Source organism: Crinia signifera, chromosome 1 (assembly GCF_055691185.1).
Source record: "Crinia signifera chromosome 1, ASM5569118v1, whole genome shotgun sequence".
Taxonomy (NCBI): domain Eukaryota; kingdom Metazoa; phylum Chordata; class Amphibia; order Anura; family Myobatrachidae; genus Crinia; species Crinia signifera.
Window position 1 is genome coordinate 102689483 of NC_139217.1, and position 26281 is coordinate 102715763.

At 45.2% G+C, this 26281-nt stretch overlaps 1 protein-coding gene across 1 annotated transcript; it reads right to left on the reverse strand.

The window, feature by feature from the left end:
* Positions 1-213: 213 nt before the first annotated feature.
* On the reverse strand, positions 214-23650 carry SAP30 (Sin3A associated protein 30). Its single transcript, XM_083170875.1, has 4 exons — positions 23256-23650; positions 8927-9052; positions 3968-4066; positions 214-1982 (listed from the first exon to the last, which is right to left on the reverse strand). The coding sequence occupies exons 1-4, from the start codon at positions 23499-23501 to the stop codon at positions 1860-1862; spliced, it is 594 nt and encodes a 197-aa protein (XP_083027001.1). The 5' UTR covers positions 23502-23650; the 3' UTR covers positions 214-1859.
* Positions 23651-26281: the final 2631 nt, after the last annotated feature.

A 26281-nucleotide genomic window follows, 5' to 3' on the forward strand; every position in this document is an offset into this window, starting at 1 on the left:
ATACTCAGAACATTCTCCATAGACCCAAAAGAGAAGATCAGGAAGGTTAAGGTTCATTTTGGTTTACTCACCTGTTTGTTTTTTTCTATAAAATCCAGAATGTCATAAGTTTTATGAACACAATTATCCAAAGTGCAAGTTTTCTATAGAACATTTGTTGATTTATTGATGCAATAAACAATACTAATCATTTTCAGTTTGTTAACACAAAAACACAGCACAAGCATTTTTTGTTTATTAAAGCCATTACAATATTATACATTCAGGGTGATCCAGAGATTTCAGTCACTAACATTAACCAGTACATGCCAACAAAATATAAAGAGACAAAAAATCCCCAGAAAAAGGAAAGTGCAACTGCTAAAGGCCATCGTATGAGGGATCTGTGCAATCTATAGCATCAATACATGAAATCATTCTAAAACTACTGAAAGCATATTTATTCAGTCAAACATTAGTAACATGACATGTGTTATATGTGAAAATACAGCAACAACCTAAACTTGGTCAGTATCAATTGAAATACTGTAGGTCATGCTGGGTATGTGAAAGTGAAGATATTTCCCCCAACCATATTGTTTTAGGGATAACATTATTGTACATGTATACAGAAAATAATTTTTAAACTGATGTGAAGTCCTAAAAAGTGCAATGTAGGTTCACAACATACTACATTAAATACAAAATGAATTCTCCACAACAGTCTGCTCATCGTCTATTTACATAGTGATTTTGTCCAAGAATAATGCAGTATAATTCAGCACCCAGCAGTGCCCACAGAAAGCTAACACACTATGGGGGGTATTCAATCTCGGACACTATTTCCGCCAGGGGTAAGGGCGGCATTCAATCCCGGATTGCGACTGTTGGAACGCCCCGACAGTCGGAATCCGGGGCCATTATCACCTGACTCAACTGAAACACGACAGACGGAATACAATATTCCGGCTGTCGAGTGTTCGAAAGTGGGCATGTCGGCGAAAACGGCAGCGAATTGTTGAAAGACATCTGTGAATTTGACAATCCGGGGAAAATTCAGACAAAATAGTTCTGACTTGTATTAAAGTAGGATCTGTTTTGTCGGAATCTGCATTTAATGCTCTCGGAAACAGCAGCATTGAATAGGCGGTGGCCGCTATTTCCCCTGGCGCCTGAGATTGAATACCCCCTTATTGTGTAACATAAAATGCCAGCAGCAAGGCACCCTTTGCCAGCTCTGCCCCTGAACTTATGACATCCTAGCACTGCCCAGAGAGTCCTGAGGACACTTCAGGCAGCTGTAAAAGACAAAAGGTGCATCCAATGAATGCTCCGGGTGGTACTGCAGCAGATACACTGTCTGCAGTGTGCCATTGCAGCCAGAATCAATGTCGGACGACCATTGACTGTGCCATCCCCAAGTCCATGTGCAATGACACCGCTCACACTGTATACCCTGTATATTGTTGGTTTAGAATATACATCACCCCTGTTCCTTTGCAGGACACTTACATAATTGTTTTGGACAGTATACTGCTTACATAAGTATATTTATTAGGCTACAAAACCTGTTCTTACCAGATATAACTTCTTTGTTATTAGCTTTACATAAATAAGTATATGGTCTTATTGCTTGACTTAAATCTGATGAGCACATTCTTGTCAGGTTATAGTAGTCAATGTCATGCACAACAACAAAAAGAATATCCCTATAAATTAGGTTCAGGAAACAAAGTTAAACCTCTGATGTTACATTAATTACAACTTCCACAGAGATCACTAAAATAACAGTTATTTTTATTTAGGGGCATCCATTCTTTCCAAAGCTTGTGGAGACCTCCAGCAGATGTGAATGTTCATAAAATATCGATGGAACTTCTCTAATGAAGAATTCCATCTGTCTTGTGATCCCCTTTATTTTTCTCATTCTTTACCGAGCAAATGAAATATGTCAGTGTGTCCTTTTCATTCACTGGAAGTGTCCGGAAATGACCGCCAATTATCTAAATGAGAAAAAAGAGTACATAAATACATCTAGATTTATATATATTATATATTTATATATATATATTTTTTTATGTTTTTAAGAATACATATAGGGGGATATTCAATCTCCCGCCGCCATTCCCGACGGGGGGAAATGGTGGCATTCAACAGGGATCTCGGCAGAACGTGCCTGACTTCACAAGCAGTCGGGCACGTTCTGCCAAGAGGTAATTGACAAGCTCCTGGCCGCAGCTCGCCGATTCCCGGATGCTTCTCATGGCCGCGCCCCCTTCTTGATGCTCGGGAGGTGGGACATTGAATTCCACCTGCAAAATTGAGCAGACCGAGATAAGGTCACGGCCATCGGGCCGGCCCGACAGTCGTGACCCAACATTGAATACCCTCCTAAGAATAAAAACGCTCTCTGTGTTCTCCACACGTAAACTCATCGTTCGGTTGGGAAAGGGTTGAAAGACAACCAATGACAGTCTTCCGTTATTCGGCTGCCCATGATTTACGAGTGTTAATTTACTCCCTCTGTCCATGAATATCATACTTGAGGAGTTCTGTTCTCACTGTTCTTGTAGACACAGGGTTTGGAACATGGGAATTCACCTCAGTAGTCACTCAGGAGTTCACTTCTTATTCTTGTCCACAACCACCCTCAATGCCCTTCTGTCTCTCACACTCAGTTTATACTTTTGTCTAAGAGATGATGTTTAGTGGATAATGTTTTGCCGGAAATGGTATATGCCATCAATACCTTTAAAACAGGATTATGGATACCATGTCCGCTCTCGACTATCGGTTGAAGTTTTCGCCAATCCATGGACTTTCCGACTGTCGAAATCTATTCCCCCTGACCACCAATATATTTCTTCCAATCAGCTGGATGAACAATATATTGCTCAGTGTTTACCCAGCATAAGAATAGCCCAGTTGAGAAGGCTGAACAAAAAGTTATCCCTACCCCCATCTAAACAGCTGTGCTCAGTTATACCCCTTTTACACCAAGAAATAACCCAGGTCGGACCCAGGTCAGCGTTGGTGTAAAAAGGGTCAACCCAGGTCCAGTAACACTGGTCTCCTACCCAGGTCCTGACCATTGTTGAACACTGGTTGGACCTGGGTCGTGGGCGGTGTAAATGGTACCAACCCAGGTTGGGACATCTGGGTAGTGCTGAAAGGATACCAGAAGTGCTGGACGCCTTTCCACAGTGCGCTGCAGTGGCAAAAGACAGCAGCCAGGAAGGATACGGGCAGTGCACACAGAAATCATAATTGGATAATTGGATGCAGTATAATTTATATTATTATTATAATTATTATTATTATTTTTTTTTTGGGGGGGGGGAGCACATGGGAGATTCGGTCTGCTGCTGCAGTGGAAGGGGCTGGGGAGAGCACATGGGTGATGCTGCACTTTTATACCGCTATGTGTGCTTGAGCAGTGAATAAAACTTTTTGAAAAATATTTTACTAAATAATAATAAAAAACATTTTTCAGTGCTAACTTGTCATGTCTTTTAATTTTTATTTTAAATCATTGAGGGAAAGTTGGATGGCAGTTTATCCTAAAATGGACATTTTTAATGTCATCCATAGGGAAAAGCAGTGCTGACCCAGGTTCAGTGTAAACGGTGCAGACCTGGGTCCGACCTGGGTCACAGTGCTGTGTAAATGGGGTATGAAGCTGGGTCCAACCCTGGAAACTCCCATGTTCAAAGACCAGGGTCTGACCAGGGATTTTGGTGTAAAAGGGGTATTAGTTATGGGCACCATAATAAGGAGCTGCGTGGAGACTGTACAGTTGGGTGTATACCTACAGTATCAGTACAAATGGCAGTTCTTATCTTGAAATTTCACTACTCTATAAACAACAATGCTACATAAGAGTAAGTAAGTGGCAAATGTAATCAGAATAAAATCATTTATGAAACATTATTAATAAATTGTGTAGCTGAGAGTTCAACATTCCCAAATTCCATATATGGCTACTTACTTCAACAAGCTGCGCTTTGTTCAGACCAGGCCTTGCTTGCAGTTTGAAATGCCGCTTATATCTTCTGAGAGTGTTCACTTGTAACTGGAAAAGGTCTACCTGGAAAATGACAAAGGGATTTAGCATATAGATAGTCATTTCCTCCGCAAACAAGTTACAGCAAGGATTGTTTTTATCGTTTCTGACTCTATGATACCATTACAAATGTCGTTATTGCTCATAGTGACCGCCTGAACCCAAACCACAAAAGCATTCAGAAAATATCAGATATCATAGTTGTAATGTCTGCTTTTCTAACATTATAGGCCTGGAACAGGCTAGTTGAACATACAATTCTGGTGCTAGAGGCTTCTCCCATTTCAGTCTGGCAAGAATGAGAACTTATTTATTTAATAACAGTTCACGTTGTCCTGAGACTAGGAGCAAAATCCGAGGCAGCTGACTGACTGCATGCTCAGGGATATTGGCCCACAAAAAGAGCTGCCTTCAATTAATTTAATATGAAGCTGTCACCTGCTTTATTAATTCTGTAGTGATATCTATTCCCTCTAATTTGCACTGCTCTTTCCAGAATGTCCAGGAGATTCCTGAACTCTCTCCTGCACTCCAGGATGCCAAGCACATCCCCAGTATTGTGGCCAATCAGAGGGCTTGGTGCAATTGACATCATAGTGGCCCTGCTGCAGCCCATAAAAACCAAGTTGTTGTACAAGGTGCTGCAAGCCTGCCCAACTCCCTCTAGCAAATATTACATAAAATGATTGTAACCTGTACATTACTAGATGAAAATACTAGAAGCCATGTTATACACCAATAAAAGCTAAAAGGTTATATTATGCACAGGGATCTGGATGTTAGGTTGATCTAGGTCAAAATAGACAAAAGATCAACACAAACAAAAAGGTAGACATGACAGTTGTCGACATATAAGATATTCATGAGGGTTTTTTTTGTATGGATGGTCAAGTTTCATACTTGACCATCCATCTGGACTGCAGTCAGAATGATAAAGTGGGAGGGGATGATGTACATTAATAGGGGATCCACATGCTCAGGTGTCAACACTGACACCAAACAAATATGAAAAACATGTCCCATTTCATGTGTCAACCTTTTCCCCATGTTGTAGACACTGTAGAGCTTATTACTGAAGGAAAAACAAACACAATGGGTTTTTTTTTTTTATGGATGCAGCTAATTTTTTTGGTGAATCCTCCTCCCCTAAATCATACCCCTTAACACAAGCCTAAATTCCTGGTTTGGGTCCGGGAACAACCCGCGACTAGCGCTGGTGTGAAAGGTTCCAGGGACAAATTCCTGGGAAAATTTGCCAGCTTTTCATCCCTGCTAGGTAGCAGGGTTGCTCCCGGGCCCTTCCCGGACTACTGGCTGGTGTGAAAGGTGCAGGAACATGTCCATCCTTCCCGTGTTGCCTCTGCTGATGTCAGCTAATGCTGATTGGCTAGCAGGACAACTTCCTGTTGTTGTAGATGCTCACAGACACGCCCAGAGGCATCATAGAGTGTGCAGGGAGACACTGTGCATGTTCTGTGGCACAGCAGTACCCAGCAGTGCGTTTTAACCCCTGAAAGTCTGCAATGTGTGCAATGTCTTGGCCAGGCTTGCCTACCCTCCCGGAATGGCCGGGAGCCTCCCGGAAATCGGGTCCTTCTCCCGGCCCCCCGGGAAGGTGGGCAAGTCTCCCGCATTCTGGGATTTGCCCCGCTCCATCCTTGCCCGCTGGTTAAAATTACATGAAATCACGGGTACGCGGGGAGGGGGCGGGGCTTAAATGACGCGATCGCGGCATTTCGCGTCATTTAAGCCACGCCCCCTCCCTCTCAGCCCGCGAATCACGGAAGTTTTCGTCATGGGGGGCGGGGCCAAGTGCTGTCAGCCTTGCTCCCGCCCCCCTGATGTGTTGCCTCTCCGGGCTTCTCCCGGAAAGGTGAAGATAAAAGTAGGCAAGTATGGTCTTGGCCAAATGAGAAGGTGAGGGAGCTTTTAAGAATTAGAGGGGAAGAGGAGATCCGGCGCCTGGTTTTATGCTTTATATGCTTCTTCATTTGTTTTATACAAGTAAACAAAGGCTGAGACACTACAAATGTTTTGTGTCTTAATTATTAATAATCAATCATCTTAATGTGGGCCTAAACAAAGGCAATTTTCAATGATATACTCATAGAAATGCAGGGTTCATCCCGGATTTAGTGTGAAAGGTACCAACCCGCGTTGTCCCTGCTTCAAAAGCATGTGTGAATGGGTCCCAACCAGGGAATGTCCCTGGAATTTAATTCCCAGGTTTGTCTCTGCATTCCTGGTGTGAAAAGGTGTAACAGAACTATAGGTGTTCCACACTGAAAACCTTCCCTTTCCATAAAATTCACCCATGCCAACGCCGGTAATGGTAACGTCTCCTGATGCAACATTTTGGATACATTTTGATTGCATACACAGTTCAGTGCATTAAGCTTATTAGACAGCTGTCACCGAGGCCAGGCAGCAATCTAATCTGCTTTAAAGATCTGCACGTAGTGGGGACGGATTCTTCCAGACTTCTTAGTCACAAGAAGTAATCATTCTTGGTGCTGGCAGGAATACAGCTTTGTGGAACCTTGAGATTCTATCACCAGAGTTATGTCATTAGGAAATGGAAGGGTTAATTGAAAAATTTGCGATAATTAATAAAATAAATTTAATATAAGTTGAAAATAAAACAAGCTACATCTTAGTTACATAGACGTTATTTGCTTGCATAGCATTTGGGAATGCGTTCACGTGGAAGGAGAATAATTTAACCGAGAAAATTGGCGCTTCATTGCTTTGTGCCATAGCCATAACTACAGAAGGTGTGCTACAGGCCCGAAGATGAGGGGCCTCAGAAATGTTTCCTACCTGTGGCTCCCACTCATCCTCTGCTTTTATGGCAGCAGGGGGATGGGAGACTGGAGAGGCATTGCTTTGCATATGTAATGCTGCCCATACAATTGTGAGATATTACATGCAATCATTCGATTTCGACCACATTTGGCTGATAAATCGAATGATTGTATGCACAAAATGTGTACCATTCGACGCGATGCGCGGGCATGCCAGTCAAATGTTGGGTCTCAAGATCTTATGTGTTGCACATAATATTTCTCGAATTGCAGGAGCAATCGCAGGTGGTTTTTAACCACATGCGATGCTCAAATGCAATCCACTGGTGGGGGGGCGGAGGGAATGCTTTTTCAGCGGTGTGGGGATGGGGAGAGGGGGCGGGAGGGACCACTGGCACCATGGGAGACGGCAGCATTGTAGCGCTAGCGGGTGGCGGGGGTCTGTCAGCGGTGGCGGCAGAAGTGTTTAAACACTGGGCAGCCTTCTGATTGGCTGAGATAGCACAGCCAATCAGAGGGCTGTCCAGTGTTTAAACACTTCTGCCACCACTGCTGATCACCGCCGCCTGCTAGCGATACTGTGGCGCAGAATTGTTTAAAAACCGGGCAGCCCTCTGATTGGCTGAGCTACCTCAGCCAATCAGAGAGCTGCCCAGTGTTTTAAACACTTCTGCCGCCACCGCTGATTGACCCCTGCCGCCCGCTAGCGCTACTTCTTGCGCTACATAACGCCGCCCTCTGCCCGCCCTCTTCCAGCACCCGATGTGCCATCTCAATATGGCATACGACATCGGGTGCTGTAAAGGGGGCACTTTAGCACCACAAGATGCGATCGGGTTCGATGGACGTCGCACTTCGATGTGGGATCAAATCCAGTTGCACAAGTGTATGGGCAGCATAAGTTTTCATATGGTGCGTGGCATTGTACTGTTCATCCCCCCGGATCACATGCTGGAGGTTATATGAAAGTCAATCAGTGTGTTTTTGAAGTGTGGTAGGCAAAACATGGGTAGAATCTACATACTTCAGACAGATGGACAATGACTGGGAATTGAACTCATGATTTACTCCATTCCACTATAACCCCTTTTACACCGCATAAATATTGACGGGTCGACCCAGGTCAATGTGCGGTGTGAAAGGGCCATTTGAAAAATGCCAGGTCCCGCAATCCGACCCGGGTAAAAAGAAGGGTTCTACCCAGCGTGAACAGGTAACCTGGGTGGAGCAACCCAGGTCCCGTTCACTGCTATGAAGGAGGTAGCAGGGTGCTGCTGCTAGCTCCTCCATAGAAGTGCTGCCTTCTCCCCTACCCATAGAAGTGCTGCCTTCTCCCCCACGTCTAATGCGCTGCCGCTTTGCCACATCCCCCAGATGACGTCAGCGACTCGACAATAAGCTGGGTCGCTGAGAGCTACATTTACTGCAAATGTCGGGTCACTCCAGGGACACTAATCCCGAGTGCGACCCGGCATTTGCCATCTAAAAGCAGCATAAGTGATCACAGGATAATGCCTGCACTCAGAACAGGATAGTGGCAAGGGTACCCAGCATGTAAAGTCCTCCCTTCAATGTTATCACAGGAAATGGCTGCAGTTGCAGCAGTAAGGGTAGCCCCCTGCCCACACAGCCGCCCTGAAGACGCCCCTAACACCCCTGTGTTGTCCGGATCATGCCCCTAAGCCAAGCATGTCCAAACCATGGCCCTCCAGCTGTTGTGAAACTACACATCCCAGCATGCCTTGCCACAGTTTTACCATTCCCTAATAGAAAAACTGTGGCAAGGCATGTTGGGACTTGTAGTTTTACAACAGCTGGAGGGCCATAGTTTGGACATGCCTGCCCTAAGCGCTGTGTTGCTGCCCCCACAGCTGATCACATCCTTTTAGGGTTGCAATCGTAGTTTGACATTTTTATGGGCACTGCACCAGGAGTGCGTACATTTCTGGATTGTATTTTCGAACTTCTGCACCTGAATCAGGCCCAGTGTAGACAAATTTGTACACAGACATGTAATTGAAAGGCAGACAGGTGTGAGCATGGGTTTATTAAAGAAAAAAACCTAATCAATAAAATGTACCTCTGGGGTATCGCCATCATGAACCGGAGAGTCACCTTCGTCATCATCGCTACCCTTCCTTTTTCGTCTGTTTCTTACACTTTGAATTAAGTTCTTGTGGAAATCGCAAATATAAAGATGTCTGGCCTAAGTAAATAATAATGCAAAATATATTGTGTTACAAATATAGAATGACAATAACACCAAGGATATTAGACATGGAACTGTTCTAAATATAACATATAAGGCAGTACATTTATATGAATAGTACAAGTTACAAAAGTTGTTCTAGGAGTACAAACAGAGTTTCATTATAAGAGGATTAGAGACCGCACCTGCTTCACACGGGTAATCATTATTTTTATTTTTTGTAACAGTGATGTTTGTAAAAAAAAAAAAAAAAAGAAATGAGGGGAAATTTCTTTATAGACCACATTTGTTGTTTTTCCTTCAGGCATGAAAGTTTTTTTTTTTTTATGTAATACATGAAAGGGCCACATGAAGTTGGCCATGGGAAAAACATTCCCCACATAGGTCTACATTTTAAGTGTTTGACCTTGTGCTGTATTTATGGCCATGACAAAGCAAACGGTTATCGGGAACTGGACTCGTTTAAAATGAAATGGTAAATTTGAGGGAATCATTTGGATTCTGGGTTTTAAATCAGTTTCTCCAATTTCACAAACAGTAAAAATATTACCCTTAATGAGAAAGTTTTTCTGTTGTAATTTGAAATTGTGTCCTATTGCATGCCCCCTGCTACCCATCACACACCTGCTACCTCAGATACCTTACTCTATGCCCCCTGCTCCCCATCACACAAACACCAACTCAGCCACCCCACTCTATGCCCCCTGTTACCCATCACACACCTGCTACCTTACTCTATGCCCCCTGCTCCCCATCACACAAACACCAACTCAGCCACCCCACTCTATGTCCCCTGCTACCCATCACACACCTGCTACCTCAGCTACCTTACTCTATGCCCCCTGCTACCCATCACACACCTGCTACCTCAGCTACCTTACTCTATGCCCCCTGCTACCCATCACACACCTGCTACCTCAGCTACCTTACTCTATGCCCCCTGCTACCCATCACACACCTGCTACCTCAGCTACCTTACTCTATGCCCCCTGCTACCCATCACACACCTGCTACCTCAGCTACCTTACTCTATGCCCCCTGCTCCCCATCACACACCGACTCAGCCACCCCACTCTATGCCCCCTGCTACCCATCACACACCTGCTACCTCAGCTACCTTACTCTATGCCCCCTGCTCCCCATCACACAAACACCAACTCAGCCACCCCACTCTATGCCCCCGCTACCCATCACACACCTGCTACCTCAGCTACCTTACTCTATGCCCCCTGCTTCCCCTCACACACACCGACTCAGCCACCCCACTCTACGCCCCCTGCTTCCCATCACACACCCCCTGCTACCCAACACACCACAGTCACCCCACTGCACCCCAAACCCCTTATGCATGCACCTTCCCACACCCTGACACAGCATCTCATTCCTCCTACCGGTTCCTCACCCGTTTCCTCCTCACGTCTAAGCTGTGAAAACTGCCCTCGCTTGCTGGCCAGGGACATTTGCAGAGATGCATCAAACCTGAGGTATAGTATAGATGCCATATGCAACGCGTGACATCTATTCACCTGTTCTGCTATGCAACAATTCCCCCTTACTAGACACTGCAGCCCACAGGCAGGGTAACAGGACAGTCCTAGAAAAACAAGGTGGTATGTATATTCAGGCATCTCAGCCAGCACCTAATCAATACTGGCTGTTTTGAAAAGCCGAATCGGCATTTGCAGAAACTGCAGCTAAATTTAGGAAATAACGGTTGATCTGAGTCTTTTCCAACTTTCAAAATGTTTCCTAAAGTCCGAAAATAGTATGTTGAATAGATCGAATGCCACTGTAGTCTGGCTCTAGCAATATGTATAGCAATCATCCTCATATATCAAATTTAATTCATACTCTGCAGCTTGCCAGCACTTTGATCTAATTAAATGACAGGTCCTGTAGGAGACAGTAATAATGTGCTTCCTCCCATATCTCTGAATACAGTACTGTACCAACCAACTAGTTTTGCTTGCGTCTCTAAGGTGCATTGATGTTTTAGTCACTAAGATCCCGCTGGACCTTGCACTGAATTGTATCTTCCCCGCTGACAATTCTACATTTCTTACCATTTGACCTAAATTTAAAAAGCTGCACAATGTGCCTGTGCTATATAAACATTAATATTAATCAGTTAATATCAATTATAACGTTGGGGGTTATTCAGACCTGATCACTACTGTGCGATTTAGCAGATTCCTGTCATCAGATAATTGCCTCCCCACTAGAATGAATACCTGCCGTGTGCAAGTCTACAGATACCACACAGCACTCTAACCTCATATCATTATAGCAGATTTATCATGGCAGTCCTGACTAGTGGACCTGAGAGCTGCCATGACCAGTGCAGGTTTGGGCAGAGGAGCATCAGCCATACTTACTGACACACAGTGTCAGTAAGTAAGTTTTACTTTAGCATTAGGTCGACATGACTGAAGGTCGACATGGTCATAACATGGTCGACATGGGATTTTTCACATTTTTTTTCCCGAATTTCACACAGTCGACATGGACACTGAAACGTAGCACCGCATCCCCTCGCATGGCTCGCTGCCCATGCTTAAGGCACACTATTTTATTCTCCCACCACGCCCTAGTGCAGGCTTTCCCAACCACGGTCCTCAAGGCACACCAACAGTGCAGGTTTTAGTGATATCCAGGCTTCAGCACAGATGGTTTAATCAGAATCCCTCAGATACTAATTAAGTCACCTGTGCTCAAGCCTGGATAGCTACAAAACCTGCACTGTTGGTGTGCCTTGAGGACCGTGGTTGGGAATGCCTGCCCTAGTGGATAGTAGGACATGAAATACTGCCTGTCAGCACATGTAGGCTCCCCAATTTTTTTTAAAACCCCATGTCGACCTAATAACCCGGTCAACCTAATGACCCTGATGACCTAACCCATGTTGACCATACTGCATGTCGACCCAATGCTTGTACACCTAGTGACCGTATCCCACACAAACATAGAGGCAGCCATCTTGGTGCACCACGTAGGATTACCCAGGGTGGAATAGTGCACACACACGAGTCACCCCCATTGTACAAGCACCCCACATCCATGTGCCCAACATACCGAGCTGCCTCTTCAAGCTATCTCTTTGTTGGTATGGGGTCATTAGTTTGACACTAACTAGGTCGACAGTCATTAGGTCAACCACTATTGGTCGACCGTCATTTGATCGACACATGAAAAGGTAGACATACATTAGCTTCACATAGTCAAAAGGTCAGCACAAGTTTTTAACATTTTTGTGCCTACGTGGACACAGGTTGACATAGACTGTGTATAAGTGTACCACATCCCTTGCATGGCTCGTTGGCACAGTGCCTGGCTGCCAAGGATGGAGAACCTTCGGCCTCCAGATGTTGTTGAACTACACATCCCAGCATGCCCTGCAACAGTTTTAGTATGGCCAAATAGCAAAACTGTAGCAGGGCATGCTGGGATGTATAGTTCAACAACAGCTGGAGGGCCGAAGGTTCCCCATCCCTGCTCTATGCGCACTAGGATGTTTCAACTAGTCGGTTTTAAAAACGAAATCATGAAAAACTCATGTCAACCTTTTTCTACGTTGACATTTCCATATCAACCTATTGCCCACGTCCTCCTTTTTACCATGTCGATAATTTTCATGTCGGCCAATTGATTGAGTCGACAAATAGTGGTGGACCTAATGACACCTTAGGCACTGTTGACCTTTATGACCGCATACCTTGCCTAATGTGCTCAGGAACAGAGACCCCATTTTTATGATGTCTGCCCATTACACTGGGACAAACCGATTACGATTTTCTCCTCCTGATAAATAGTCTGTTATGTAGAAATCTGAGTAATGCCGCCCATAAACGGTGCGATGTACAGGTGTGATGAGATGTGCGCTCCCGCACACAGCACATAAAGTATGTGCTGCCTGTACTTTTTGAAGTAGATTGTATCCCATCTAGTTCAAAACACACGGTGCTTTAGCCCAGTGGTTCTCAACCTCGGTCCTTAGAAAACCCCAACGGTGCATGTTTTCCAGGTAACCTCACAGAAACACTGGTGCACTAATTACTCACTGGCACATTTTAAAAGATCACAGGCGGAGCTTATTATTTCACCTGTGACCTGGAAAACGTGCACTGTTGGGGGTCCCTGAGGACCCAAGGTTGAGAACCACTGCTTTAGCCCATCTCATGCATTTTGAACTAGATGAGATACATTGGGGGTCAGTAGAAAATGCTTGGCTCAGAGGAGCTGCCTCGGCTTGTTGTGTATATAGTTAGAAACAGAGGATTGGGAGTATCAGAGGAGTGGCTATCAATGCATATATCATTGGGAGCATGCACACTGAACAATGTGCTCTTTATTGTCAAAGACATAGGCAAAATGTAGCTGAATGCAGAGATGACTAAGGAGCTCGTTGACGAACTGCATGATAAACACGAGGGCTATAAAGAGATAAACACGAGGGTGATAAAGAGTGATAACCATCCAGCCAATACGCTCCTAACTGTCATTTTTCAAATTACATGGCAGTTGTGGGCCGATTGACTGGTTGTTTATCACTCGATGACCATCGCGTTTATCTCTTTTTAAAGCTTAATAAATCTGCCCAATGTGCTATTCCATAGTGTATATTAATAATTTTACCCTATCAACTGTTTGACCCCGTCAATCCTTTGCATATTGACCATTTGAGGCACCTTTTGACTGTCAAGCTATCAGCTCAATAAATCATTGATTTCTCTGGAGAGGCCTTCCAAAAATCAAAGAATAGGGGCCAGATGTACTAAGCTTAAAAAGTGATAAAATGGAGAGTGATAAATAGCCAGCCAATCAGCTTGTAACTGCCATGTCACAGGCTGTGTCTGAAAAATGACAGGTAGGAGCTGATTGGTTGGTGGTTTATCACTGTCCATTTTATCACTTTTCAAGGCTTAGTACATCTCACCCTAAATGACGATAATCTGTTATAACTCCTAGGAAGACAATATCACTGCATGATAAACAGTGCTATTAAGCTGGCCATACAATTGCTCTTACGATGCATTGTATGTTTTTTTGTGCACATCGTGAGGTGTTTCGGCACGATTACGATCCGATGTGCATTCCCGCCGGTCACAAGATAAATCCTATGATCTTATATGCTGCACATATGATCTGTCAATACCTGTTACATTGTAAGTACATTGTGTGGGGTGTGGTCAAAATAAAATCTAAATTGCAGTGTAAAAATAAAGCTGTCCAACATCTGTCAGCTACATGCAAAAGCAGCCAGTATTTACCCTGCAGAAAACAATATAAATGTAAAATTTACTGAATCTGGCTCAGTATACCAAGTTTACTTTTGGCCTATACAGCTACACAGCTCATTCTTATCTCCTGCTTCACTTCTTCTGCTACCCCCTCTGCAGGTTCTACACAGGCTTCCCTTTTTGTATTGTACTTTTGAATGCAATTTATGTCCTGCAATGCTTGTTTTTTTGCTTTTATATGTACTTTGTACAGCAATGCAACCTATTGTGATTCCCCTTAAATGAGTGATAATGACATTCATGTTACAAGTGGCATAGCTTTTTTACCTTCCATGCAACCACAAAAAAGTATTTGTGCTTGTGCATATGTGGGTGAATGCCAGGGCCTGATTAAGGCTTGTGGGGGCCCCAGGTAAAATACCATGTCGGTCCCTATCAATTTTGTTATTGTAAAATTTATATGCTTGCAATGTCAAATTCACATTAATTATTAACCTCTTGCAGTACAAATATTTTTTTTCAATTCAAATAGTCTGGTTTAAATTAAATGAAAAAACAGTTTTTATTCAAAAATGGTCTACATTGAATGTTGGAACGATGTTCATGTTCTTATTGTAAAGTGGCTCACCACTGGATCTGCTACTAGCGCTAGGGTTGTTGGAGGTCTTTGCAGGTGCATCTCAGAAATCATTGCGGCAGGGTATGGCAACCCTGCCCATGTCCGCTTCAGGGAGGGGGTTCGGTAGCATGTGCGTCTCGTGCACAAATGGGGTATGCGGGCGCAAGTGCATCTTATGCACAATAAAGGAGGCATTTGCCAGTGCTCCATGTTACATACTGGCAAATGCCTCTTTTTCAAACCCCCACTATCCACGCCAGCCGTAGTGAGCCCCGTGAGGGGACATGTTACGCGTCCCCTGACCTGTTCATACCCCCACTATATATGTCGGCGTGGAGTTGGTTTTATAAAGTGTGGAGAGCGCAGCGAGCCCCGCAAGGGGATGCGGAATACATGTAAAGTAATCTGCTCGCCACACTTTATGAAATCAACTCCATGCCGACGTGGATAGTGGGGGTATGAACAGGTCGGGGGACGCGTAACACTTCCGCTCGCCACGCTTCGGGCTGACTTCTGACTGACTACGCTAACTACACAGGTCGAGAACACTACGCTGATTCTGACAGGGACGCTAACTACGTAACAGGCGCCGTGCTAATACACAAGTATCTCACATTCTACACAGTGCCACCAGTTCACCTTATGCGACAGTATCACTGATGCTGTTTGCGACCTTCTTGCTCTTCTCCCTGGCCCCTCCCACCTGAACTGACAATGACACCTGTGTTTATCCTGAAACTGAAGACGACAAGTCCCACATATTACTTGCAGCCAAGAGCTACATTTAAAAAGGTACAAACTTTCCGTGTAAGGGCCTCCACATACTGCTCCTGGAGGATTAACCACAGCTATTCGATCCAGAGCACAGCATTTAGCTGTGTCTCTATTCTCCCAGTTCTGTTCATTAATAGCAGGGTGCTGTCCCGGCTTCCTGCTCTCAAGGCCTCTCCGCTCAGGCTTGAAGCTCCATAACATTAAGGTGTCAAGGCATGCAGTAAGACAGATTCTGAAAATGGGGGCATGCATGGGTGCAGACAGCAGTTTTGTGAAAAAGAAGGGAAAAAAAAGAAGTCCCTGTATCTCCCCAACTGTAGCACCAAAAATGACAAGGGACCCTTCAGTTGAAAGAGTGATCACCAAGCAATAACTGAAATTGTAAAGTTTGAAAAAAAAATCCAAAAATGGCTGGCTATGTCATTTAAAGGTTTGTTTGTTTAATTTATTTAAAAAAAAAAAAGGTAATATTTGTTAGACGACTAATACAGGTTGAGTATCCCGTATCCGAGTATCCGTTATCCAAATTATTCCGAAAACCATACATTCCAGAAAGTGAATAAAAAAATATTTTTTTTGCTAAAAACTCACTGGGGACATTTGTAACAGCACTACTGAGGGCATGATATGTAACTGGCACTATATATGTGCAAGAAAATGATTGCTTGGCATTCAAATTCAATATCTGAGATAGTACACAAATTTTGTTTCATGTTTTGAAACCTTGTTTTTTGAACAAATAAAATATATTTGTGTGTATTTTATGGGGTAATAAAATATATTTGTGTGTATTTTATGTGTTTATACAGCATACATGCAAGATACTTCAAAATACATAATTGAAATATTAAAATATTCCGAAATACGGAATAATCCGTTATCCAAAATTCTCCTGGTCCCGAGCATTTTGGATACGGGATACTCAACCTGTATAACTACACATTGCAAACATTTAAATCAAGGTGGCAAAAATAACTAAAAGAAAAAAAATCAAGTGCAATTGTTTTTTTTAAATCTATGGAAACCTACTAGTAAAATCCTACAAGAACCACAAACTATTTCTTTGTGGCATGTACAACAAACAAACCATACATGCTTTCAGTTATTTTTAGTGTAATAATAATAATATAGATATTTTAGTTACATTTTTTTTATGTGTTTAATGGAGCAAATAAACTCATGGCTCAAGATAAATTGTGAGAGCCAAGACCCCCATTCACTACTGCGATATTGACTGTTTTCATGCGACTGCGACGCTTTTCTGCAACAGATCGCATGAAAACTGGCACATGTGCTTTTCTGGGCGAATACGATGCCAGGTGCGCACCCATTCCCCTCGCATCGCAGTCGCAGTTCTTACTGGCTGCCACAAATATCTGTCGCAGCCCGTTAAGCCCGGATAAGATTGCATGAGATACATTGCACACAAAAGGACCGCATGAGCATATCATATGCGATCCTGTCCCCCAGGAAGGTCCCGCCCATATTGCAACCAAAATGCATCCAGTTGATTGCTGAGACACATCTCACTAGTGGATGAGGGCCTATAAAATACAAACCAATCTGGTAATGTCTGGGAACACATTACAATCACCAATTTCCTCCCAAAAGCCAGAAAATGGCCAATAACAGTATTTTGCATGATTGTATTTAACTAATTTGCCTGAATTGTTTTTTTGTAGGTTTTGCATGTTTGGGATCAAACGGCCAATTGTCATTTGCTCTCAGAAATGATCAAGTCAGATTGGAAAGATAATCTTACAGTGTGTATTCATCTTAAGGAGGCATACATACGGGGTGATTTTTGCATCTTTTCTAAGCGTAACAATAAATCTACTCTTTCTGCACATGTTACATCTGCAGTTCAGCATGGTTTTGCCCATGCATATCCCTGATACACACTGACCGATGGTCTAGTGATATAGGCCGTTCAATTGCCTGTCTGATATCGGCCAGTGTGTGCCCATACACACACACACACACTAGTAGCTATATTTGCAGATGAACTGACCTGCAGCTATATCTCTGGACAGATCAGACAGTGACTCTCCATACACACTGTCCAGTCCATCGTGACTGTCACAACTCTATGCATGACCATTCAATTACCGCTGGTTCCTGGTACAGGTGTGTGGGTGATAACTGTACTCAGCATGATGCACTGAAATCTTTAACCATTGGCATTCCAATTTTTTTTTTTTTTCCAATTTAAACAGTCTGGTTGACATTTTTAATTGATTGTATTTTTTTTACATTCAAAAATGGTCTACATTGAATGTTTAACGATGTTAATGTTCTTATTCTAAAGTGGCTCACCATTGGATCTGCTACTACCGCTAGGGCTGTTGAGCCTGAATAGACGTTGGACGTAGGGTTAAATATACCTATTCACATGCACACTGGCCGGTCACATAATGATATATCAGGCAACCAAGTAAGCTGGCAATATATCTGCCTCCCACCCTCTCCGGTCGGCCAATGACCATCACCTCTCCTTTACCCTGGTCACTGCATCCCATGCAGGGCTATGCCCACACGGCCCACTTTCACAAGAATGAGCTCACTCGCTTTATTAACCTCTCCCCGACATAGCAAAGCTTGAAATGAGCACAGAAAAGACACGTGTTCATCAATGTGTATCCTTCTGCATAACTAAGTAGCGAGGCCAGGCTGGCCTCTGCTGCTGCCTCATGTCCTTGCAATCCCTGCCATGCTCACTTACTGTCTTCAGGCCTCCGTGACTGCACCTCATGTTGCCTCCTCCCCCTACCTTCTAGACCAGGCTTTCCCAACCACGGTCCTCAAGGCACACCAACAGTGCAGTTTTGTAGATATCCAGGCTTGAGCACAGGTGACTTAATTAGTACCTGAGTGATTCTTATTAAACCATCTGTGCTGAAGCCTGGATATCACTAAAACCTGCAGTGTTGGTGTGCCTTGAGGACCGTGGTTGGGAAAGCCTGTTCTAGACTGTAAGGTCCTTGGGCTTCCCATTCATTTTTATGGGCTTTTTTTTTTTAACGTGCAGCTTGGCTCCCTGCTTCCCCTGCCTGGCTCTCTGTTCCCCTTGCCAGCATCCCCCGTCTGCTGCCTCTGTGTCCACCACCCCCCCAGCAGCTCTCCAGGAGTTGCATGGGATAAATCGCATGCAAAACTTGGCACATCAAGTGCCTAATTGTGTATGACCCCTCTCGGGGAGCTGTCGGGGAAATCAGGTCTGACTTTGCCTTAGGACAAGTCGGACTAATGTATGGGGGCCTTAACCCCGCGACCGTCTTTAACAGCATCTCTTCTCACTTGTTATCATTCATCTCTTCCTGGGATAACCTGCCCCAGGACAACGACATCAATTCCTTATATCTCAGCTGTATTGTGTACTGAGAATTGTCTTGCTACTTGTTATAAAACTAAACAAAAACCTGGGGTACTCTTTACTTAGTTGGGCGCCCATCGCGGGCATCGCGGCCAGTACATTAACAGCCGCGACGCGATGCCTGCGATCACCGCGATTTCCCATAGGGTTCAATGTTAAATTTAGTGCTGCCCGCGATTTTACATTCAATGCTTCAATGGCCGCGATTTGGCCATAGGAATCAATGTTAAATGGGCTACAGAGCCCAAATAGGCACAATTAACACTTAAATGTCCCCACAAATTTGTAACGCCATCCCACGATCCACGCCAACCCGAAGCGTGGCGAGCGCAGCGAGCCCGCGAGGGGCGGCGTGACGCGTCCTCCGACCTTTTCATACCCCCACTATCCACGTCGGCGTGGAGTTGAGAATAGAATAGTGTGGCGAGCCCGAAGCGTGGCGAGCACAGCGAGGGGACGTGGATACCTGTGAAGCCCGCGTAGGGCCACGTTTACCTGTGAAGGTATCCGCGTGCGCTCGCCACGCTTCGGGCTCGGTGGCTCGCTGCGCTCGCCACACTATTCTATTCTCAACTCCACGCCGACGTGGATAGTGGGGGTATGAAAAGGTCGGAGGACGCGTACTGCCGCCCCTCGCGGGCTCGCTGCGCTCGCCACGCTTCGGGTTGGCGTGGATCGTGGGGTGGCGTTACAAATTTGGGGGGACATTTAAGTGTTAATTGTGCCTATTTGGGCTCTGTAGCCCATTCAACATTGATTCCTATGGCCAAATCGCGGCCATTGAAGCATTGAATGTAAAATCGCGGGCAGCACTAAATTTAACATTGAACCCTATGGGAAATCGCGGTGATCGCGGGCATCGCGTCACGGCCGTTAATGTACTGGCCGCGATCACCGCGATTTCTTTACCCACGACGCCCGCGATGGAGATCGTGGGCGCCGTGATAGGTAAAGAGTACCAAACCTGGAAATGTATGAGAGCAAATGACAATCAAAAAATTGTTCCCAAATGCTTGAAAACCGACAGTGATCAGTCAGATAAATTGTTTAAATCATTCTGATATAACAAATTTATCAAAGCATAGATTTTTTTATTTTTTCCTGCATTTGGGTGGAAATTTTTGATTGTCATAGGCTCCCATACATTTCCAGGTTTTTGTTCCCACCAGATAGATCGGACAGATAAATCTGTACGTGTGTACACACCTCTACTGTTATATTAGTTCTGTGTAACCGGTATCGTTTTATTGTGTGACATCCACTTGTGCATTATAAATAAAAAATAATAATAATACCCAGCCTAAGTCCTGATGAGTTTTTGGGTTTTAAATATTATGGTGTTATGGGGCCCATATATCAGCAATCAATAATTCTGCAGTTTGATGAGGAAAAAAATAAATAGAATTAGGCAGTGTATGGTGTTTGCCGAACCCAACCAAAAAAAGTGAACGGAATAGGTAATTCTGGTTGCTCAGCCTGTTATATTTCACTGACCAATTGGGGCTGTAGATTGCTAGTTTATGGTAACAGACTTGAAGACTGTTAGTAGTATTATACTATGGGCTTACCATACTATGGACAGATGCACTAAGTTTCAAAAGTGATAAAATGGAGAGTGATAAGCAGCCAGCCAATCAGCTCCTACCTGCCATGTCACAGACTATGGCAGGTATTCAATGCGGCCGGAGAGGGTGTTAAACAGCGAGGATCGCTGGTTTTCTGCAATCCTCGCTGTTTAACCCCCTCTCCGGCCGCATTGAATGGGGGGTTAAACAGCGAGGATTGCAGAAAACCAGCGATCCTCGCTGTTTAACCCCTCACCAGCCGCTCGCCCTAGTCAACGTTCTGGGGAAATCCTCGCCGTCACAGGACGGCGAGGATTCCCCCAAACAACGAGACCTGCGGCTAATGCAGCGATCCCGCTGTATTTAGCCGCGAGTCTCGCTGCTTCTGGAGCCGCATACACAAATTCTCCCTCACTCAAAAAATGGAGCGAGGGGGAATTGGCGTATGAAGGGGGTGCGTTGAATACTGACAGGGTGAGTGGTGACAGCGAGCAGGAAGCCCTGCTCGTTGTTGCCGCTCGCCCACGGCATTGAATACCTGCCTGTGCTTGAAAAATGTCAGGCAGGAGCTGATTGGTTGGTTGTTTATCACTCTTCATTTTATCACTTTTGAAGCTTAGTGCATCTGGCCCTATACCTTTAAACCAGAACACTCATACTAGTTACCAGTGATGGAACATCATAACAGTAATGTCAGCGGGATAACACACACACACACACACACGGGTGATCTTTAGTGGCTGCGGACATGCATAACCCCTGAATTCCGCCCATAGGGATGAGGAGCAACATTAGCCATTTATAATATAGGATCATTCAAATGTTCTACTCATAACATGCATTAACACTAAGGGCTTATTTATCAAAGCATGGAGAGAGATACAATTGTGAGAAATAAAGTACCAATAAAGTACCAATCAGCTCTGGCAACTTTGTCTCAATGCTTTGATAAATACCTCCCTAATATGCTAATAAAGACATTTAAAGTAATTACAATTATACAAAGAACTGGAAAATCCACCTTCTTCACAAACTAAATGTGGGCTTGATGTGCATTGTAAATGAGCATGTTGCTGTCTAGCGAAAGCTTTAAGTCATCATAGCCATAACAATCAGTGCCTTCTGCAGGAATGACACATGTAGTTTCCAACACTCTGCATAATGAGGAAGCAGTCACAGCAAAGCCATACATGTGTCTGATTAAATTGCACGGATCACTGTCACACTTTGTTAAACCTTGTTTGTACACAACAGATCTACGTCTCCACATCACAAGATAAATGGAGTCGCATGAGGCTTATGATATACTGTACTGATCATACAATAGACCTACTGAATAACAAGCTATCTGTAATGGAAGTACAGAGGACTGGTTACACTGTCATGGAGGAGTATTTGTTTAATAGTTTCATTATTAGTAGACACATTTAGCATTGACCTTTATACAGTAATTGCTTTAGTATTAATTATATAGTTCCACACATTATTTTGTAGTAACTAAAGTATTTTTTGTTGTTGTTGCTACAATTGAAAAGTAAAGCTTCCCTCACAGTGCAGACAAGTTCCCGATAATGTATAGGATCTATTTACGGTTGCTGATACAAAATGACCATGAAAACAATGTCAGTAGGAGATAAAGACAAAGCCAGAGCCAGCCCCACAGCCACAGGAGCAGCAGGCAATGAAACCAGTCCTGCAGCAACACAAAGGCATAACCTAATACCCACAGCAGTTGTCCTCCAAACAAAGGACTGCAAATCCCAGCAATCCATAGGGGAGTACAGCAGATACAATCCCGGAGTTTGGAAGAAGGAAAACAAAGCTCATGGCAGTCAGTATGTACTGTAGTGTTCCCCACGTGTCAGCAAACATGGCAGTCAGTGCACAAACACATACTAGTAGCCTGCACTGTAGTGTACACACAGGGCCTGGCTGTAACATGACACGGACTATAGACACAACAAGCCTGTGCGAGTTGTCTGTGTGCAGCAGCTGCGCGGTGAGCGTGCACTAAGTACAGTGCGGGCAGTGTGCATGCACGTACTCTCTGCTGTTATTCTGCCCTCACTTCCTCCCTGCAGCAACAAGCAGAGCACACTGGCGGCAGCAACAATGCCAGACTGCAGCACGCCACTGACTGAGGCAGGGAACCAAAGCACAGTGCCCCCTCCCTCTGTCCCAAGCACCACAACACACATACAGCAGTGTGACATGCAGTCACCATGCTAATGTCCGTCTCCCAGCAGACTCACAACAAAGGAGAACCAAGCAGCTGCCTGTGTACAGCACACAGCCACACACTGCCCTGATTAGCATACTACACAGACTGCCAGCCACAGGGAGAGGAGGGGGAGTGTTATTGTGCGCACACAGCAACAACATCCACACGCAGCAGCAGCAGCAGCAAGCACAGAAGTTGGGAAGCAGCTGTGTGACAAAGTAGCGAGTGTGTGTTATTGTGCAGCAGTGTCAGCACAACTCCTGCTGTGCGGATCTGGTGCTCTCCCACACTGCACAACCTAATACACCATAACACACCAAGCTGCAGCACTGCATGAGTGGGGCTGTGGGCTGTCAGGGGCACCGGGCAGAGTGATGGCAGGAGGGGAGGGGCAGTGCCAGGATCACTTACTGTTTTGTCCAGGTCAATCTTCACCTTCTTCTGGGAAATGCTCTTCTGGATCCGTTTGCTGAAGCTGGCATTGCCCGCAGGCCGGGGGCACCTCTCCCCTTCGTCCCGCAGGCAGCACAGCTGCCCGTTCAGGGGACCCAGAGCGACGGCAGGGACCGGGGTGGCTGCTGCTGCGGCAGCTGGAGGGGAGGTGACCTCTCCGGCACTGTCCCGGTGTAAGTCCTCGGGAGGGAATCCGTTCATCATGATGTGTGTCTACTGTGTGCACACTGCGGCTATGTGCCTGGGGATTCTGTACGTGTGAACAGCAAACAGCAAAGTGTGCAGCCACTACCTGCTGCCAATGTGTGTGTACAGTACAGGCTGCTGTGTCCCAGACTCCCAGTGCGTTACATTCATTGCAAGGTTACACTCGCCCCACCCCTTTCCCAGCAAGCCCCTCCCACTTTCACTCTACATATAAACTCTGCAACGTACACAGCATACATAGAATAGACTCAGACTTCTGGCTGCTGCCGAAGAGAAACTTATCTACAGCTCGGTGAAACAAATGCAAAAATATATACAATGCCTTGCGCAGGCCGGTTCCCATTCCACACACTTCCTGCAGGGATAGTCACCATGCAACGTAATGCTGACTGCCTTCAGATCCAACTGTTATTATTAGGACTACAAAGATATGATTGAAGAATGATTCAAGCCTGCTGGGCTGTGGGTTAGACTGAAAAGGAATGGCAATTATATATTATGATGGCAGTCAGCTTTGGCTATATTTAAAAAATATCTTCTATACACTTATTAGTAAGATGCGTTGCTCATTGAATGACATGGGATGACAGCTGTGTGCTGTGGAATGACAAATGCTTTGTAAGTTACAGCAATGCAAACATCTGAAGTAGAAGTGGTGTCTCATAGGTCTGCGGTGTAAATGGTATGGTCTAGGTCGACAGTCACTAGGTAGACACCTTTAAACAGTTGACATACCCAAGGTCGACATTGACAAAAAGTCGACGCGCGCTTATGGTCGACATAGGCATGGTTGACTTGAATAAGGGCGATGTGAGTTTTTCAAGTTTTCGTTGTCTATGGCAACATGGACGCTGTATAAGTGTACCACGTCCAATCACTGCGCACACCATGCTTCTGGCACAGTGCCTCGCTGCACTTGGCACACTATTATATTCCCAATCTATGCCCTCCCCGATAAGAGCTGTCCTTTGCAATCTGCCACACTATCATGAGGGCTGGAAGCAGCTTATGGGGAGATGTTGCTATTGGCAACCAATCAGATGCTATCTATTATCTTCTAAAAAGTGATAAATAAATAAGTAGATCTGATTGGTTGCCCATAGCAATATCCCATGTGAAATAGAACTCCCTTCTTAAGGTGCCCATACAGGGTGCGAGGGTGTTGTGCGTTGTGATGCGCTCTCCCGCGGGCCATTCTGCCACTGGTCCTTAGACTGTGCTCCCATTTTCCTGAATTTAAGTCCTCACACATATGAACAACATCTCACTATGCTCTATACCCTATACTCCGCACTACATCACTACACTATATATTCCTATACTCCACAATGAATCACTACAGCCCCACCCTGCCCATGCTGAAGTACATGACTGCACTGCACTACATTTCACAATAACATTAACACACCTATGTGCCACATGATCCTACCATGATAAAGGCTTCTATCTGTCCACCATGGCTTCAGCATAGAACAAGGGCGACGCTACGACATGGTAGAGTGGATCCTCCAGGGGCCCAGGATAGAGCTGGGTAGAGCAAGGTTTGTCCTCCAGGATGAGACAGTGCTGCATGTTCTGGTAGTGGGGAAGTTTGGATTGGCTGAGGGGAAGAAGGGGGCGGGTCCTGGTCCTATGCCCTGGGAAAGAGATGGGTGAAAGGGAAATAAGGACTGGCTAAGGGCTGGAAGTGAGCAGGGTCTGGACCTCTGATCATGGACAGAGTAGAGGAGAAGATGGGACTGGTTGAGGGGGTAAAGGGGGCAATCCTGATCCTCCACCCTCGGACAGAGATTGGGAATGGAATGGAGGACTGACTAAAGTCTGGAAGGGAACAGGGCCTAAACCCAGGATAGAGTAGAGGGGAAGCAGGGACTGGTAGGGATGGGCATCGGTGCAGTCGCCATTGAGGGTTACCATCGATGGCGATATTGCAATAAGCCATCGATAGTAAAAAATTATGTGATGAATAACCGTTGATAGTTTTACCTATTGATGGTCATTCGTTTTCTTTGACGGACAGGCCTGTGGGCCAATCAGTATGTGGGGGCAGGGCTTCACGGGTGTCGGGGGCGAAGCTATGCTCCATGTCCTGGCATTTTGAAGAACAAAAGCAAAACATTGGTGATATTGAAGCATAAGCCATCAATGATATTGACTAATCCATGGTCGATGGCCATCCGGAGGTACTGGTTGGCAGAGGGAAAGGAGGGTGCAAGGCCTTGTCCTCTGGGCTTTCCCCGGCAGCCGCTTGGTCCGTCCCCCTGCTATGTGCTCTCGCCCCGGAAGCTGCTCAGTCTCCTCCCTACTGCTCGGTCCTCTCCCTGCAGCGCGCTCTCTCCCGACAGCCGCTTTGTCCGTGCATGCTACAGACTCTCTCTCCGGTAACTGCTTGGTCTAGTCCCCGCAGTTCTTTTTCTCCCCCACAGATGCTCAGTCATGTCCCATGGGCGAATGTATTAATCCCCCTGCTGATAAGGAGAGCCGTTATGCCCAGCATATGTGCATTTCTTCTCTACTCCCCCCCAGCCACCGGCTCTCTTCTGGGCATGTGTGAGATCTTGCTTTTATCATATATTTAAAAGAACAGTCTGCAATGGAAATGTGTTTTGCTACTGGGAGCCTACAACATCCCCCACCTTTAATCAGATAAGCTGAGCAATGTGTGCAAACACCAACCCCTCCCCCTGTACCAGCTGACCTAACTTTCCTTTAAAATGGGAAATTTGGAGAAGCCTGGCCAAGGCTTGTCTGGCATCATCATCTGAAGCAAGTCATCT